This window comes from Typopeltis vanoorti, chromosome 25, assembly GCF_054136105.1.
Source record: "Typopeltis vanoorti isolate ZY-2024b chromosome 25, IOZ_Tvanoo_1.0, whole genome shotgun sequence".
Classification (NCBI taxonomy): domain Eukaryota; kingdom Metazoa; phylum Arthropoda; class Arachnida; order Uropygi; family Thelyphonidae; genus Typopeltis; species Typopeltis vanoorti.
Genome location: NC_143573.1, coordinates 5,583,143 through 5,601,521, shown reverse-complemented (window position 1 = coordinate 5,601,521; position 18,379 = coordinate 5,583,143). Strand labels below are relative to the sequence as shown.

Below are 18,379 nucleotides of genomic sequence, written 5' to 3'. Positions count from 1 at the left end.
TTTTTTGACATAGAAACTATTGCAAAAATCATTGTCATGTTCCAGTATTATGTATAGTTGATTTTGGTAATCACGAACATGAGTTCTGGGGTGAAAAATGTGTGGATCAGTTCCTAGATGAGTTGTTTTCTGTCAAGAATATCATGAAATGGCATCACGATGATAGGATCATTCAGACTATTACAGTGAAAATGAGGATAAATTTTAAAAATTTACCAACATAGAATTCGTGAATGGTTTGAAGTTACCTGAATTTGATTCTAATGCGTGAAATTTACTCATAATTGATGATTTGGTTCATCAGGCTAAGGAGGGCACGGAAATAGCTGATGTATTCATAAAAGGTTCACATCACCGTATCTTCAGTGTCATTCTACTGACAGAAAATTTATTCTGTAAAGGAACACATTTTCTGATAATTTCTCTCAATAGCCATTATTAAATTATTGCTTTTAAAAATCCCCGAGACTCTTTACAGTTTTCTCATTTAGCTTCCCAAGTATTTACAGGAAAAATGAATGTATTAATTCAGATTTATAAAGATGCAACACGAGAACCCCACTCATATTTAATTTTAGACTTTAGACAGGAAAGACCTGGTATTTTACACTTAAGGTCACGGATTTTGCCAGGAGAAGAACCCAACACAGTGTTTATCCCTGAATGGCTGATAGACTCAAATGCTATGAATATCTCATCAAGTACTTATCTCATTCCTCTCCCAAACAAGCAAATGATGCTTTAAAATTGCACCTGCAGCCAAATCACCACATTCTGTGAAATTCTCAAAACTGTTTTATCTGAAAATATTCCACTAAAACATAACCAGAAGTCACGCCTACGAAGGAAAAAAAATTACAAGAGCACTAAGCAACAAATCCTTCCCTTCATTACTAGAAGAAAACTGGTTTTACAGCACGGGGGGAGCACTGTTCCCATTATTAGGCAGTATCATTGTTCCTTTATTGAGTTCACTTATTACGAAATGAATCATACATGTAAGAAATTTATGCTCCTACAATCACCAGAGGAGTGTGAGCTGTACACACTACATAATGAAATGAGTGCGATTTTAAAAATGAGAAATCAAAATCCAGATGAAAACGTAGAAGCATATTTAAATATTCTGCAAAAGTATTTAACTTTGAAAAACCAATTGGCTCACACAGGAGAGCAACGGAACATAGACTGTCGCATCCAGAACCTACACTGAACAAACCGAATACCCAGAACCATTCCCATCAACCATCAACGTTAGCCAGTCCCAGTGAAGAAAATGCTTCCAGTCCACTCCCTGCCCGCAGGAGAGCTCGAAGAACCAATACCAAGTTCGTCTTTTTATCTCCCCGAAAGCTGCTTGGGAATAAGAAACTGGTATGGAAAAAATGGTAAGTGAAAAACACATTTTTTTTAAATTATTTTTTATTTTCAGTAAATGATCTGTAACAGCATAAGTTACTACAATATCATTTAACCACAAATCCTTAGAATAACATTTGCTAATAATATTTTGCATTGAAAGACCACAACATCTCAAGATTAAAAAATATACACAGTGCAAACCACACGTGACAGAATCATTAGCTTGTACAGGTACACTATATAATCCATATATTAGTATTATTCAGAACGTTAACAATATCGCTTTCGGGTGGAAGACCGAAGCTATAAAAAATCACCTTGATATAGATAGCTTGCCAATGTTGTCCTAGCAACCAAGTCGGATCTGTGTTCACGATGAACATCGACTGCCGTTGTCTGATCAGATGTGGAAATTCATTACCAGCACAAACTCCTAAACCCACTTTTCTTGTGGTGGGTTGTAACCCTAGTATGCTTACTAATTGTTCCAGTAACACAGAAAGATCCTTTGTTATGGATAACGTAGACTCAAATTCTGGATAAAGAACCACTGTGGTGTTTTCAGGAACAGGTTGAGCAAATTTAACTTCGAGTCGCACACTTCCTCTTCTTAACAGGCTGACATGGGGCAATGGCATTTTGATCTGGCAATAAGTCAAATTCATAGAGAACGTTTCCCTTTACGTATTCCTCCATTTGCTTAGCGATGTGAACAGTGACATATACCATCTGCTGTAATGCCTTTCTTTGAAGTTCGGAGTCAAAGATTGTCACGGATACTGAATACCGTCCGCTGTCACCACAAGAAAATTCAGATTGAAATGATGAAAATTAAATGGATTTCTGTTGAACGTGCCATTAAATCCACCACTAGCGACCAATCCAATAATTAATCTAGATGGTATTTCACCTAGTTACAGATTGTCTCGTTTGGCATCTGACATACCCTTGGGAACCGAAAAATAAGACACTTGCACTCGATTGATGGGATATACAATGTTTGCCTTATCTAACACAGACAGCTGAGCCAGTTGAATCTTTGGGATTATTTTGACTTTGCGGACCAAAAGTGTAGCTTCTTCAATTTGCACTTTAGCCTTAGCATCCTCATTTGCAGTCAGTAAACAATATTCGGGAGAACTGCGAACCAAACGAACACGAACAGAAACGTTATTGATGAAGTACCGGTCTTGATGCATGATGTCAGCGTGTATTCTCCCAAACATCTCGACACTTTTCGATTGGTTAATTCGAGGTCGTCGATTACGCATCCCACATTCACTTTTGGTAAACATATCACTAACATTAGTCACATCACCTTTAACAAATAGTTCATTTGTCAGCTGATGATTTTTAGCATCTCAGTCATAATTTAGTAGGTTTTCAATATAAGCCCTATAAGGATATATGTCTGATGCAATATTCACTTGTTTATCTTGGAGAAAAAAGTCAATTTGACTGATCAGGGAATGGAAAAAATTGTTCGCGACACCAACTGAAGAATCTTCAGTTGGTTTACTATCATTGTCAGTGATATGCACACGAATGCATAGGTATGATTTTCCCAAATCCAAGTATTCTTCAGATGTACCTGGTATGCAAAATTCCATGGGACCTCCACTGTCAGTACTGGATATTGGTTGGTAGCTGACATAAGAATTTCTTTCCATACATCAGTTGACACGAGGGTGGGAAAAACGACCTAACTCTGGCATCATATCCTCAGCAAAAGATGTCATCTCTCTTGCGCTTTTTAGTATTCGTTTTTTTTCTTCTTGCTTCCTTGACTTCTCTGAAATAATCTGCTCTGAGCTTTTTTTTAGCAATGGTTTTCCCAGCTTCTGATGCTCTGTTTATAAAGGCTTGACGTACAGGTACCCCTTCCAATACATCTCCTACCGTATGCTGACCGGTTTTTAAGGCTTGACGACTGACAAATGGAGCTGCAGGTTTTAAACGTGGACTCAGAAAGGAGAAGGCACTTCTGAAAATGCTACGTAATCCGTACCCACGCTGTATTGGGAGTCCCGTAAATACTTGAGCCCCACCTGCCTTCAATGTGTAATATCTGAGATAATCAGTCATCCTTCACTTGTCGGAAGTGTAATTTAACTATTGTCTTGCCGCCACGAAAGTGGAACAACTCGCCGTGGTCAGAACGAACTTCAGTGCTGATTGACTGAAATTTTTCTTTTCGTAAAGGATGAGCAAAAACAGGGTGAGCAAAAATGAAGAAACACTTGGTGCTGCACTGAACAACTCGTAACAATGGTGCACATGTATCACCAACTATCTGTTTTTGGATTAAATCAGAATAAACAATATTTGCGGCTACACCCCCTCTTTATATCAACTTGATATTTCCCAGTAATTGTACCTTTCAGTTTAACACCAATCTGATTAAAACCCAGTAGAAGGCCCAACCCTGGGGCTTCCTAGGGAAATAACAGTTTGTTATCTTTTGGGACTGTCAGAGAAATGGTGTTGTTTGGGTTCTTTTTTCCAGTAATCACAGAACTCACATCAAACACCTGCTTGAAGAAGTTCAGAGGGTGAATTTTAACTGTCACGGGAATCTTGTACACTTTGTAAAATCCTTCCTTAGGCTTTTCGAAAACATTATTTTCTGTGATGTTGTTGTCGATAGTGTTGACTCCTCCTTCTCCTCCAACTCCACTTATCATATGAAACTCATCGTAACCGGAATCGATGTTATTAAATTCTCCCGGAAGATGAATTTCGGCAAGAGCAATTTCCCGTTTACCTTTAAGTCTGATCTCGTGTGGTAATTCCACTTGAAATTTCGTTTGCGTGTTTGTAGGAAACATTTTCATGCTGGCGTTACTGGGAAGGATTAAGTAAAACATCTTCGCTACAAACCCAAGAATTATACGATGAGGGATAACCGAGCCACTTAACAAAATACTGAAGCTTTCCTTTCTGCTTGCGGTGTTTAAGTACTTGTTCGATTAGATACACGTCTTCCGGAAGTTCATTGGATATATCAGCCTTTTGAAGTTGAGGTTCATAGAAAGTTCCCACCACTAACTCTCCGTTCCGATCGCGAACTTTATATACTACAGGGTTTCTATTACTAATCTGAGAAATAGTGAACAGTTCTCGTGTCCAGTTACCCCAAAACCTTTTTCTAAATTTGTGGGTATCATCACTTAAAACCACACTATCACCTACGTGAAATTTTGGTTTCGTACTTGTACGGAACCCAAGTCTCCTCTTGGGTTCCATACAAGTGTTTCCAAACACGATCCTCGTGGTGAAGGTTAACTTGCGAAGGAGCCATACCGATAGTGCGGTGTGGCGTAAGGTTATAAGTTTGTACAAGGGTCAGCAAGGTACAAGGGTCGTGTAGAAATGAATATTATGGTTCTTAAACAATGCACGAATGTTCTTGTTGCAAAACGTTTCCTTGATCTGTGTTAATGTAACATGGCACTTCTTTAAAAATAGACTCGAAAGCATTAACGACAGCGCCTGCTGATTTCTTCTTCAGTGTTCGAACCCACGCAAATCGGGAAAAACAATCAATGCATACAAGAAGGAAACACAACCCCCCCCCCCATAGTCTTTTGCTTTGGATGACATATCTGCCAAATCACATTGAAAAGTGTGTAAAAGTGTCGGGACTTTGATTGGATAGCGTTTAAACTTTCTTCTAATGGGTTTATGTCTCACATAAGTAGGCTGTGTTGCTAACCAACTTTTCACGGTTTCCTGTGGCAAATTTGTATGTTTCTGTAAAGCTTTGATACTTCCAAAACTAACTACTGTATTAGGATTATAGTAATCTGCTAACTTTTCCATCACTAACAATAATTTTTTTTTCTTTGAAATCAAAAACCATCGCAAAAGTGGCAGATACTTGCTTTTATAGCAGTGCTGCTAATATTGGTGTATGTTGAAATTGGCATACTCATCTGGGAAGCAGTATCAAAATCAGCCAATCGCACATGTCTCATCAAAGAAATGTTACGACAAGAAAAACACCACATGCATTGGTGATATCTGTAAAGTCCTATTTCTGCATATTATATTGTAAATAATATCTGTGAAATAAATGTGTAAACTTAAAAGAATAAACAGTGTCGTTGATGTGTTATGTATATTTAAGTAATATCACTTTTAAAATCACCGTGAATTCGCACATAATTTGTTTATTTATTTATTTATTGAACTTTAAGATCTTATTTTAGACAAATCAAAATATTCGTATGAATTATGAATAATATATGAATTTGAATTAGAATATGAATATAGAATAAAATATGTATGAGCTATGGGGAAAAAAGTGTGTGTTTGAGGGACACCAGCATATAATTAAATTATTCAGAAAAGCCTAAACGCTGCTGCCACTAGACTCTACTCTACTCTAAGAATTCCAACGCTTTAATAGGAAAGAAATACCCAAAATGTATTGGAAAATTAGTACTGATATCTGTAGACAACCAAAGACAAAACTTGATGACAATGACGGATGTTTTTCACGCTTGGAAATTCCAAGATATCTTAGCTCAAAAACATTGCCAACAATTCCATAGGCAAACCAAAACAACACGTGATATCACAGAGAGACATATGTTCCCCAGAAATTTGCAAACACATAATGTCACGATTCCTTATCTCTAAACATCACCAACAATGCTCTACACGAACCAAACACCCCAAGTTATGTCCCTGACAGAAGGGGCCCCCAGCGAAATTCCAAACATTCCAAACTTTAGCTTATCACTGCCTATCACCGATAACGCCATACACAAATCATTTACTTATCTACATCTCACAACAACACACATCCAGGACACTGACGTCGCTTCTCCTTTCACCCTACCCCTATTTGGTTCATAGTGTCCCACCAATCACAACATGAAGAATCCTTATCCACTAACAAATTACATCAGTTATCTTCATCTGATAATAATACACATCCACATCACGATTCCTTATCTTGATCTTGATCTGGTTAAAAGTGTCCCACCAATCACGACACGAATCCTTATCCAATAATATATCTTACTTTTCCATTCAAAACAATAACGTTACTTATTTACAACTAACAAATTACGTCACTTAAGTACATCTAACAAATGACCTCATATATCTACATCTGATAACAACACACACACATACAACACGATTCCTTATCTTATCTTGATCTGGTCAGAAGTGCCCCACCAATCGCGACACGAATACTTATCTCTACTCTCACCCATAATTCCATACGCGAACCAAAACACAAGAACTAACGTCACTGACTCATATGCCCTCTCAGGGAAATTCCAAATATTCCAAGCTCAAGAGGTCACGTCCAAAATGACGTCATCAAATGAACAACCAAAAACGTCATGATTCCTTATCTTATCTTGATCTGGTCACTAGTGACCCCCATGCTACTTGCCACTCATACTACTCACGACGCCTTTTCTTGCACCATGAAGTAGTCACATCAACGCAGATGAGCTCTAAACATCGAAGACTCTACCTGTTGAATGCATTTTTTCCCGTGTCATCTCACAGCAGAGGATATGTCATGCATAGAAGAAAATTCTCTTATAGGCGGAAAAGCATTCTCAACATCCTCAGCTTGGGGCTGTAAGCAACACATGATGAATGACAACATAAGATGATGCTCGTGTGTGACCTATTTGTGACGAGAAAGATACGATGTGACTCGGGATCATTTCCTTCTTTATCTTTATCTCTAAAATGTACTGTATCTGTGGAAGAGCCTCTCTTTATAACTAAGATTTTTTAGCTGTACGGCGGGTTAAAAAAAACAAAACGTGTAATTATCTTGCCAGCATTGAAGTTTTGAAGCCTCTCAATTCCAATTCTATCCATCTTCTTATTCCCACTTTTATTTTATAGTTATTTTGGACAATTTCAGCCAAAATATCCTTAGCTTAGAACTCGTTATCAAAATTTCACAAATTAGATGATCTCATCAACTAATCGAAATGCAGAATGTCTTGTCTTATACATTGGAGGTATTCATGCATTATGCTGTACAAAATATATAAAAATATAAATAATAAAACTTAAAACATATATTAGAAAAATTTCTTCATTAAATACTTACCTTGATATCAGAATTAATCAACATGGAGATAGAATACAAAACGATCGCACCCAACATCAACGAACAAAGGACTTCTCCGATGAATATAACTCCACAGAGCAACATCGATTTCAAAGGACGAGGTTGAGAAGAACTACTGACTCGTGAGGGCTCTCTAATTAAAAATAATTTCATAATAAATAAATAAATATTTGTTAAATAAATAAATAAATAAAATAAATATAATTCAATTAAGTCTCATGGACAATTTTCAGAAAAGGCTTCATTAAAAGTAGCTTAAAATTGTTACAATTGATGTTCACTAGAGAATTTCATTTAAAAATAACAATTAAAATAAATATTTCAAATGTTTAATTTATAATTTTTATCACGCTGGATATCATACAATAAAATACTACAACTTACACAAGTAAATAGCAAATGGCCAAAGAATTATTCCAGGTACACTGCTTGCAAAGTAGTCAAGGATGCCCTTTTATGTGTATAGGATATAACATGTAAAGACAGCCTCTCAGCAGACACGTTGAATGCGGATTTCCGGGCATCGAGTGCAACACGAATCAGTACATGGTAAGACCACAATATGCAAGTCCCACATTACCCGAATCAAATGCAACCTTGTCTTAAAGTGTTGCAAAGAGCGTGTACAGTGGGATGTGGAAGCTCGGAAAGTGTTGTGTAGCGACGAATCACAATACAGGCTATACGGAGCAGATGGACGGGTGTGAGCGTCACGGATGTCCGATGAAATTCTCTTAGCAGAGCGCATAACCCCAACAATGAAATTTGGAGGTGGCGGTGTGACGGCATGTCTCCTGGTATGGCGTTGGAACTCTGTTTGTAGTAACATGAACATTGAACTCGGAGAGGTTCATCGTGGGCAATGCAACGCTTCCTACTTAGTGGTGTTTCTTCTACGTAAATGACCAAATTCTCTTTCAGCAAGACAATGCTTCGTGCCATATGGCTGCTGCTGTAACTGTTTAGCTTGTAGCTTGTGGAAAAGGAAAGCCACCACATTTGATTGGGCTCCACAGACCCCTGATCTTAACCCTATTGAACATCTGTGGAATGAACTGAAGTTTCCATTGAAATCACAAGACACCATTACATGTGTACAGGAGGAATATATATATATGTATGTATTGTGAATTATTATTCTGTGATATACAAATACCAGAGACATTGAATTAGAAACTATTATGCAGGTATACGTAGAACATCACTTAAGCAGCATATATGCAAAATCCTTGGTCACGTGCTTCACCACGTGTTCAAGGCCGCTGTTTAACAATGCTGCTGGTCAGTAATAGTCAACAGTGTTGATCACAATGGAAAAAAGCAAAGGACGTATTATTATTTTAATATTATCAGGTTGGCTAATGGAAGTCAGAAAACTCAAGAATTCAAACATGGCACCTTTTCTTCAAGTCCTTTTAAGGTCTCGGCAATGAAATTCGTCGGCCAAACAATTCATGAAATACTCGTGCGACTCTGGTTGAAAGATTCGAACCCTTCGAGTATTGTTTAGATGGGAGGGAAGCCCAAGCCACTTGGCCAATGAGGAAAGGGAATGCACTTAAATCTACTTCCAAGAAAATACGTTTAAAACCAGTTAACTTAGGAGGTTTGATTTACCCCCCCCCCAACCAGCCAGAATGTCTATAAACGTCCATGCCTGGACAAAATCAAGTTTCATGCATACTTTCTTCACTTAAATATTGCCTTACCTTGCAGAACCAATTTCATTTAAAAAAAAAATTGCGCTAATTTTTTCTAATCGGTTACTCCACCAAGCATTTTCTTTGTTCTCGAAGAAATTAATTTACGATAATTATTAGAAATATTATTTAAAAAAAAAAAGTTGCCGACGTTCAAGTTCATGTTATTTTTATTCAAAATCATATTTCGAAGAATACTTCACAGACTTCCTGAAGGACGCACTGCTTTATAGAGAATAACATGAAATTCTTTAATCGCATCACTATTTTCCCCTTTATATAAAATAATCTACTGTTCTTTCACTTTCTTGGTATCCTTGTATAATTGGTCATTACAAAATGAAATTGACAGTTCTGATTTATATATTTGCTGCATAATTCAGATATTATGCTCCAATTTTTAATTTATCTTTCAAATAATAATTTATCAGTCATATATATTTTATAATTTATAGCTTATAATTTATCATTCAAAATATGTATATGCAAACACATCAAATGTGAAATTTCATTTCCATATTTCTACAAGAGAAGTGAACTTTATTTCGCCTTTGATAGTTTAACCCTCAGCCTGCTGCATAGATGCAGTTTTTAATTAATTCGTTATTTTTCTCTAGTAATTGTTCCACATAACTTTAATTTTTCGTTACAAAAATTAGATGGTGATTATCATAAATTGGCAAATTATAAATCAGAAAATACACATATTATTTCCTGATTATTATTATAAATCAGAAAATACACATATTATTTCCTGATTATTATTATAAATCGGGAAATTATGTGATATTGGAAAATACGGGAATATTTAAAATCACCGTCATCCTACAAATGCAATATCAGAATAATGTGTTTCTAATGTCTGCTAATCAATCAGAAAGATGGAAAAACCACACAAGAAATTTCTGGATTCCGAATATTTCTTAAATATTCAGATTTTGTATAAATTGTAATTGAAAATGTGAATTGTAAATTCACCCGACGAAAAATAAAATGATACATATTTTTCTTCTGTTATCTGATTTTTTTTTTCTTGTAGTACAAAGAAGAAATCACTGCGTATAACATGAGGTATGCAAGAGGGCAGAAATCTGTAAATTGATTACATTATAACGAATAGAGAAATCACGTCAGAAAAATTTATTTATGTAAGTGTTCTAACATCAGCAGATATAACGACATTTTCTTCTAGTTCAGATACGTGGAATTGTTGAAGTAGCTAAACCTTTGCTACTATTTACACTAAAACAAATGGGCATGTTTCCCAAGTGATTTACGTTTGTAACAGTTGTCTTCAGAACGGTTTATGAAGTAAAAATTCTCGGAAATCTCTGCAGATTGAATAGGTCTATAAATCCCCCCCCCCCCCAAAAAAAGAAGATTATGTAACTCATATGCTCCTTTTCTTTTAAAACAATTTTCTTTTTCAAGATAATTCTATCAAATAATTTATAATTTTTCTATAATAAAAGAGAAGCTGATTATTATAAATTAAGAAATTATTTTGGCATAATTTTACATGTATCAGCATATAAAAGAAATGTCAGTATTTCTGTGTTAGGATGTCTGCTAACCAACAATCGAAAAGAAAACAAGACATTCTTGATGTATTCTGCACTTCAGCTTGAGGCACTTTAGTGACTTCTGGAGAAGGCTCTTTCTTTTCATCCTTAATAGCATTGAGAGGAATCTAAGCTTTTAGCTTTACTTCCAATTAAGAGAATTATTATCAAGTATTTCTAAGATGTAGATTATTTCAGAAACAACAACCAGCAGCAGCAATAGCACTGGTAATATTTACATTTTTTTAAAGAAAAAGAAACAAAAATAATACTACTGAACTTTCTTTAGTGTGGTATGCATACAAACAGTTTTACGTGGTGAAGATATAGCATAGTATTTCTAAAATTTCAACAGACAGTAAAACAGCTGATTTTAGATTGCAAAGAAATAGTACAGAAGAAGCTTCACCGTACAGCAATCTTATTGCCTTATTTCTTTTGTGAAAACGGTAAATTGAAGTGATAGATTTCGAATACTGTCTGGAAAAGCTTTCACACTTGTAGAAATGACAGTACTTATGCAATTGAGTTCCAGGAGAGGATAAGAAGGAAGGGGGAGAGCATACATTTTGAATCCTTCCGTATATGATATATTTCATGTCATATTTTCCATATATCTATGGTGTTACGCAGTGATTATTATCATAATGTGCATCTTACAAAAAAAAAAAGGACGAAAGCGAAAAATCCCAGCTAAAATATTATTGGATGTAAATTTTTGATACTAAAAACGCTCACAATGGGAACCCGAGTAATGCAATTTAACATCATTTGTTGTTCATAAAAACAAAAACAAAAAATCGTTCCTAAAACTGAAATGTGATGATCCATATAATGGTATTTTGTTAGGAAAAAAAGCAAAAGATTAATATTTATTTCAATAAATATTATTTTAAAATATATTTGACATATTTTCAATGGAAACATTTGAAAATTCGCGAAAATAATTGTTTCTATATTGTAAGTAAAGAGAAAGGACAATCAGCACAAATGTCCGTCGCGCTGATTGAATAATAAAATGCAGCAAATTTACTATCACGAAATAGATTCATCGCAAAGGCTGATCGGTGGTCATTTCAGGATTATTTTGGCCCATGTGAAATTCGTTTCAATTTTTGGGAAGAGATACAAAAAATCAATTGTGAGCCAGAAAAAGTGAAATATCTTAGGGCAGTAAGGGAAATTCCAAGTAACACAGGGCAAGTAAAGACAGGGGACACAAAGATCGCTCACCAACTAATGGCTCTAAAATAGCCTTAAATGATTAACGGCGGAGAGAAATAATGGCATGATAAAGATAGAATGCCGATGAAGTTTTCATCCATGGAAAATGCTACGGTGGTCTGAATATATTTTCATCCACCTCAAACGGCAGCGAGGTTAAAACTATCTTTACCGTTGAATGTGCTCATGCAAGTGTTTAACGGTATTCACTTTTACGAGTTTAACTCGCTTTCATCTCTGCGTTTAATTTTCCGTTTCCTTGACATACTGAACACATCAGAAGGAGGACGGCTCAACTGTTGACAGAGTAGATGACTCGTGAGCGGAATGACGTACACACGCGGCGCCAAACTGTCTATCCGATGGCGCAACGGTTACTTCTGTAGTTAGCTCAGCTGCAGTTCTGAGAAATTTCACAGGCCGTCTGAAATTTAAATCTCGAGGGACTGGATAATTTCGTTATAATGCTGATTTACCCAGAAGGTCCTGAGGTGAGATATGGCTGGATTTGTTTATTGGTTTCTTATCATTATATCGCCATCCATTCCGGATTACAAAGCCGATGAGTCACTACGAATCTCCGTTGTCTGTGTGAACGCCTTTGCTGTGGGAAGAAGATATTCTTACCAGCTAAAGACCAGTTTGGGGAATTGGGTGGTGAACAGAAAACGTAAGGTTGATCTTTTGTGTCACGAATTTTCATCTCTTCCGTTGCAGATTGCTCTCCACAGTGTGGGTGTTTTAATTTTAACTTTGTTTATAATTTGATGAACTTTAAGAAATAATTAAAATAAACAGTAATACCCGGAAAATAACCAAAATAAATAAGAATTTTGCACACTCTGTATCCTTAACGTTATCATCATCTTCGAGATATCATCATCAGCCATTTTCTGTTCATGTTTTCACAACACATTCACATCTACGTTGAGCAAAACTTTCGCGTCATAGCAAGTTGCGCAATGCATTTGCACAAAAAAACAAGCGAAGATACTTCCGACTTACCCTGCTGGTGGTTCCTGTAACCTGTTCCTTTCTGTCGTTTCCAATTCCATAGCAGAGGGAACCCGCAAACTACAGAGATGAATGACGAAGGGGCGTGATGGTTTTAAAACTACGTCGATGCTGGCGGAAGGAATGAATGGAGTATATAGACGTAGCGCTTCAACTGTTGACTTTCACGTATGGCCAAGGAATGGAATGGCGCGGCTAATGCGAACGAGAATGGGAGGGCGCGTTTCGATGTTTACAGTGTTCTGTTCAAGGTCACAACACGGGTGTCCGGGTCGTTTTTCGATTTGAAAAAAAAAAAAAAAAGTTCCTGCTGCTTTAATGTGAAGCTGATACTTTGAGAAAATAAATCGAAACATTTCTGCATTACCCGTATAATACTTGATATTGGATCTCAGTCCTTTAACATGACAAATTTCTCTCTTTTACACGTTTCAACAACGAACTTCGCATTTTCCAGTTTTTTCGTAATAAGGAAGAGAAAGATGTCTGGTACAGTAATTAAAGGTTATCACTTGCTTAGATAACGATCTTGCTTTTTTTACATAAATGCGTTTCATACAGTTCATATTCTTGCTAGTTCTAATAATAACACAAATTTCTATTGACAGAAAGATGTGATATTCTGTACACAAACATCGGAACGATAATAAAAATTTTAATTATTTGAAATTTCTTAAATAAATTTTGACGGAACAGCCACACGTTGGTTCGCTAAATGTAACGAACCGGGGGTGTTGACTAAGCAGGATAATCGTTAAAAACCCGAATATTCAAAAAATTCTCAAATGTTAAAGCAAATTTTGATAAAGCCGCTTCACTTTAATCGGTGAATAGAATGATAGAGGGACTATAGCCTTCCCACCGACCCGAATCGCTAACAAAATTAAAATGAATTTTAATTAAGTTAAAATTTATTTGAATTACGGTTCAAAATATTCTTGCATTTTACAAGTTACTAAATTCTTAGTAAGCCGTAAAATTTTTTTAATAATTTTTATAAGTGGAATTATCTTTTAGGAAAAAAAAAGAAACTCAAGACAGATGAGAAAATAATAAAAGAATTCAGAAATAATTAGAACATTTAATATAAGTATTCAAAAATAACATCTTTACAGAATAACAGAAAATAAATTAAATTACATAAATATAATTGAAATTTTTTTTAAAAAAAATTTTAGAGCTTTTGATTTCATATTCACAAAATTAGAAATAATGACCTTAACGTCTAATTCCGCACAAATATCATTTTCAATAGCTATTATCACCAAACTAACAAGCATTTTTTGTGACATACTTGTTCTTAAGTAGGTTTTAATCAATTTTCAACTTGGAAAAGGAACGTTCACTGCTCGCCACACTAACAGGTAAGGTTAATAGTATTCTTAAAGCAATTGAAAAGTTAGGGAAAGATAAATTATTGGACACAATAAAATTAAGAATATCGAAAGGGTTTTGAATATTTAAATTATCCTTCCGAAAAATATCCCGGAAAGCACATAACTCGTCATATAGTTCTATTGCATTTACGTCTTTATTGTCGCCGTCCTTCAAGAGAATCTCTAAATCGTCACAATTTTTTCGTAAATCTTCGTTGTTAATTTGTAGTAATCTATACAAGAAATTGAAATTATCATAATATGTTTTTAGTTATTCAAAACTTCCTATTAACATTGCAACGTCTGGAAGTATATAAAACACATTCACTCTAATTTATCTTCTGGCGATTGTGGGGTTTCTTAATGAAGCTCGTAGTCAAATTGTCGTGTCTTCTTTCGTCGTCGAACTTCCGTACCAGTTTTAAGTTCTGGTTCTCCATCCACCTCTTCCCTCAGTTCTTTTGCCGAGATTTTAGAACTTCTTTAAAGTTTGTATCTGATCGATACTCTTGTAAGAATATTTTTAAGTTTTCGATAGATTCTAAAGGAAGTGTAATGTTCATATTTTTATCTTGAAGCATTTTACTCACAGGGTTTATTCTGTTAAGTAAATCATGTCAAGCTATAAGAGAGCAAATAAATTTGTAGTCCTTTATTTTAGCGCATAATGTTTGTGCTTCATGCTGAGTTTCTTATTAAAATTTTCATTACTTAAAATTTCAAAAAGTGCATCGTAAATTTCTTCTAACTGATATCATAGACGGTGGACTGCATTAATTTTACTTTCCCATCGCTTTTCTGATGGCTGTTTCAATGTTAATTTTTTTAAGAACTTTAAAAGGATTGCCCAACGTTTGTGAGAGAATGAAAAGAAATTATATATTTCTTGAATAATTTGCAAAGAAACTAATTGTATCTGCATTCACTTTGGCTGCATCGTTAATGATTAAATTTAGAGTATGAGCAGCACATGGCACGTAAAAAGATCAAGAATTTTTGTTCAAAAGCCAGTTTTGGAGCAAATATTTCTTTCCTTTCATATTTTTTACAATATTTCCCTTTAAATATTTTGCCCAGTTGTCATACCCTTGACCTCGCATGTCTTCAATGGGAATGTTCCATTTTTCCAGTTGTTCCATTATTGTTGCACATAAACCACGTCCTGTGGAATCTGATATATCTGCAAAACTTAAACGGTTTTCCCTGATCTTGACAATTCCCTTGTCACAGGAAACAAAGCGAATAATAATGATCATTTGTTCTGTTTTCCTTGCATCAGTTGTGCAGTCTAAAATTATGGAATAATATTTAGATTTTCGAATTGATAATAAAATTATATCCCTGATTGCGTTACTTAAAGTTTCCAATATTTCATTTTGACTGTCTTTACTCAAATAGCGTACTCTATTGTTTCGTTATAGGACCGTTTCAGCATGATTTTCCATAACTGGATCAAACTTCGCAAACAGTTCGACTAATTTTAAAAAAATTGTCGTTATTCCTTTCGTATAATTTATCAGATGATCCGCTAAAAGCTAAATTTTGGCTACCAAGGAATTTTATAATTTCAATCAAGCGTTCTAAAAGACTCGTCCAATGTTTCTTTTCCATTTCATACATACTTTGAGCCTGGCAATCAATAGTAGTTTTGTTTTTTAAATTTTTATCAAGTTCCTTCCATTTTAAGAAATTTTTCATGTGAGTTAAACTAGTCTCATGCATATGCAAAGTTGTACTTACATTTCTCCAATCGTTATAACCATCTACAAGACTACTTGATTCAGTTAATGCGAAAAGTTTGCAACAAAAGCAAAAAACAGAATTTAAAGTTTCGGAATAAATGAGCCATATTCTTGGCACGAGCTCCCCGTTTTCCATTTTTCTATTATAATACGTGGCTCCAAATTTATGACTATATGTGTCTCAGGGATATATTATATTTTTCTTTTGAACAGACCCCATTTCAATTAAAACAGCTCGTAATTTTTCATCAATATTTCCCCGTTCACCTGGATCTTCTAAATTTACAGAGACTAACAATGTGTTAGTTCCGCGATCAGCTACAACTCAATCTTCCTAACTGTTTTTCACTTAAATCATGCATCTTGTTATCTTGTTGAATAGTTGCAATAGTACTTTCATGAAAACTGGGTGATGTGAACGGTTCTTCAACTCTGATTTCTGATGTATCGAGTTGGTTACAATCTGCATCAGAATATTTTAATATTTTAACAAATTTATTAAGAGCCCCAGTTTGTTTCTTAATATCTGCTTCTTTCGCATCATGACGCTTACGATTTTGTGCACAGGGTAATTTTTTTTTAAAATTTTTGATTCCATTTCTATTTTATACCCACAAGAAATTATTACACAACACGATAAAGAGACGAAATAGCAGTCCACACTGCGCTACTGTCAGTAGCCTACTGAAATGCGTACCATATGACTGGTTAACTAGCAACAACGGTTTTGTTACTAGTTAACCAGTAACAAAAATACGAAAATTCGTTTCTGCGCATTAAAACCGTTCAACGTTTAACTTTAGATAGACTGCAGTAGACCCAACATTCTGCAGGCAAGCATTTAGCCTGCTCTCGCTGCAAAATTGTAAACAGGCGGCTAATCAAAGAGGCGGCAATATACAATTTTTTAAAATTTTTATTCGGCGTATCCAGCCTTATTTATTTTAATATTGATCATTCTAAGAATTTTTTCTTTTTATGATAAAAATTTTGTTTCTTAAAAATGAACTTATGAACCGTGCCTCGACGGCGGCGTCCCCTTTGTAGCAGCGCCTGCATGCCTGCTTCTGCCGGCGCTGCAAGTACATCTCGAACATTCTACGTACTGTCACCACTATTCATCGAAACAAAAATTAAAGTTAAAAGAAAAATTTGTGCAACAAAGAGTCTCGTGTGGAATAAAATGTTATGACTGGACATGAAATGTTCAACATCAACAGATCTTCGAGGAACTAATAGCACTTTTCGTTTTAGAGATTTCTATACTTTTCATATGCTGTGATCTGATCTTTCTTTCTCTCATTGTACATATAATTCTTCCTAAATTTTTCTTCCGATTATCAATAGATGGAATACCCTAAATTCTATTGGAACCAATAAAAAGGCTTTCTCTGTAGCGAGTAGGGTTGTCAATTTCATTAACTCTTTATGCACCCAGACTCCAGCTATGCAATAATTTTTCAAAAGGGAAGTATCATGAATACTGGTGTTCTATAAGTGCATTTATGAAGTTAGTAACCATTTTAATATGTCTTTGTTTTTCCTTTTCTATTAGAAATCGGTATTGTCGGACATGGCTCTTTATGCATATCTTGGATTGGCCCACCACATCCCATGTTTTTTTGCTCATCTTCCAGGAGGAATTCTGGCAACGATTTTTCCTTCTCATTGGTAAAAAGTGTTTATTTTGCAGCTATTTTTCCAACTTATGATAAATTTTATTTTCCTAAACTGGCCAGTTGTAATTATTTTATATTATGTAATTATGCCTAAAGAGCGCTGCGTGTAGGCATAGGAACGGGCGCACAGTGATATCGTCGCTGATCCCGTTTTTTATAGTTTTAAAGTGGTTCCAACTCCTGTTTTTAATTTGGATGTTTTTCCAAGTAACTCTACTTCTCATCCCGAAGACAGTGATATAAAATTCACCGAAATCGGCTAAGAGGAAACCAAATGTTGAAGTGCTGAAAAGTGAACAGAGAGGACCGCCGTCAACAACAAGCGAAGAACAAAGGACGTTGCCATCTTTACAATCACACTACAGTTGCTCAAGGAAAGAAAGGTAAGTCATGAAGTACATCAAATGCCTGAAACATTTATCGTCCGACGGAAATCATATAATCTATAGGAAATGCAGCAGGATTCTACACTTTACATGTGCTGGCTTTTCAGAAACAACCTGGCAACGTAAATCCAATGCAACATGCGAGGAATTGAATTACCTACTCTACGGGGAGAACAAAGAAACACACCTAAGGCTGCCACCTACGACGCAGCCAATTAT

General features: G+C 35.3%; 1 protein-coding gene across 2 annotated transcripts in view; it reads right to left on the bottom strand.

Moving 5' to 3' along the window:
* Window positions 1-13,139, bottom strand: part of LOC150092500 (vesicular glutamate transporter 1-like) — an 81,947-nt gene extending 68,808 nt beyond the window's left edge. For both annotated transcript variants that reach the window (XM_090414678.1, XM_090414679.1), the window contains exons 1-2: window positions 12,969-13,139; window positions 7,457-7,610 (exon numbers count right to left, since the gene is read on the bottom strand). In XM_090414678.1, the coding sequence (XP_090270804.1) occupies window positions 7,457-7,610; window positions 12,969-13,018 (204 nt within the window). In that variant the 5' untranslated portion in view covers window positions 13,019-13,139. The remainder of the gene's footprint in view (window positions 1-7,456; window positions 7,611-12,968) is intronic.
* Between the last annotated feature and the right edge of the window lie 5,240 nt (window positions 13,140-18,379).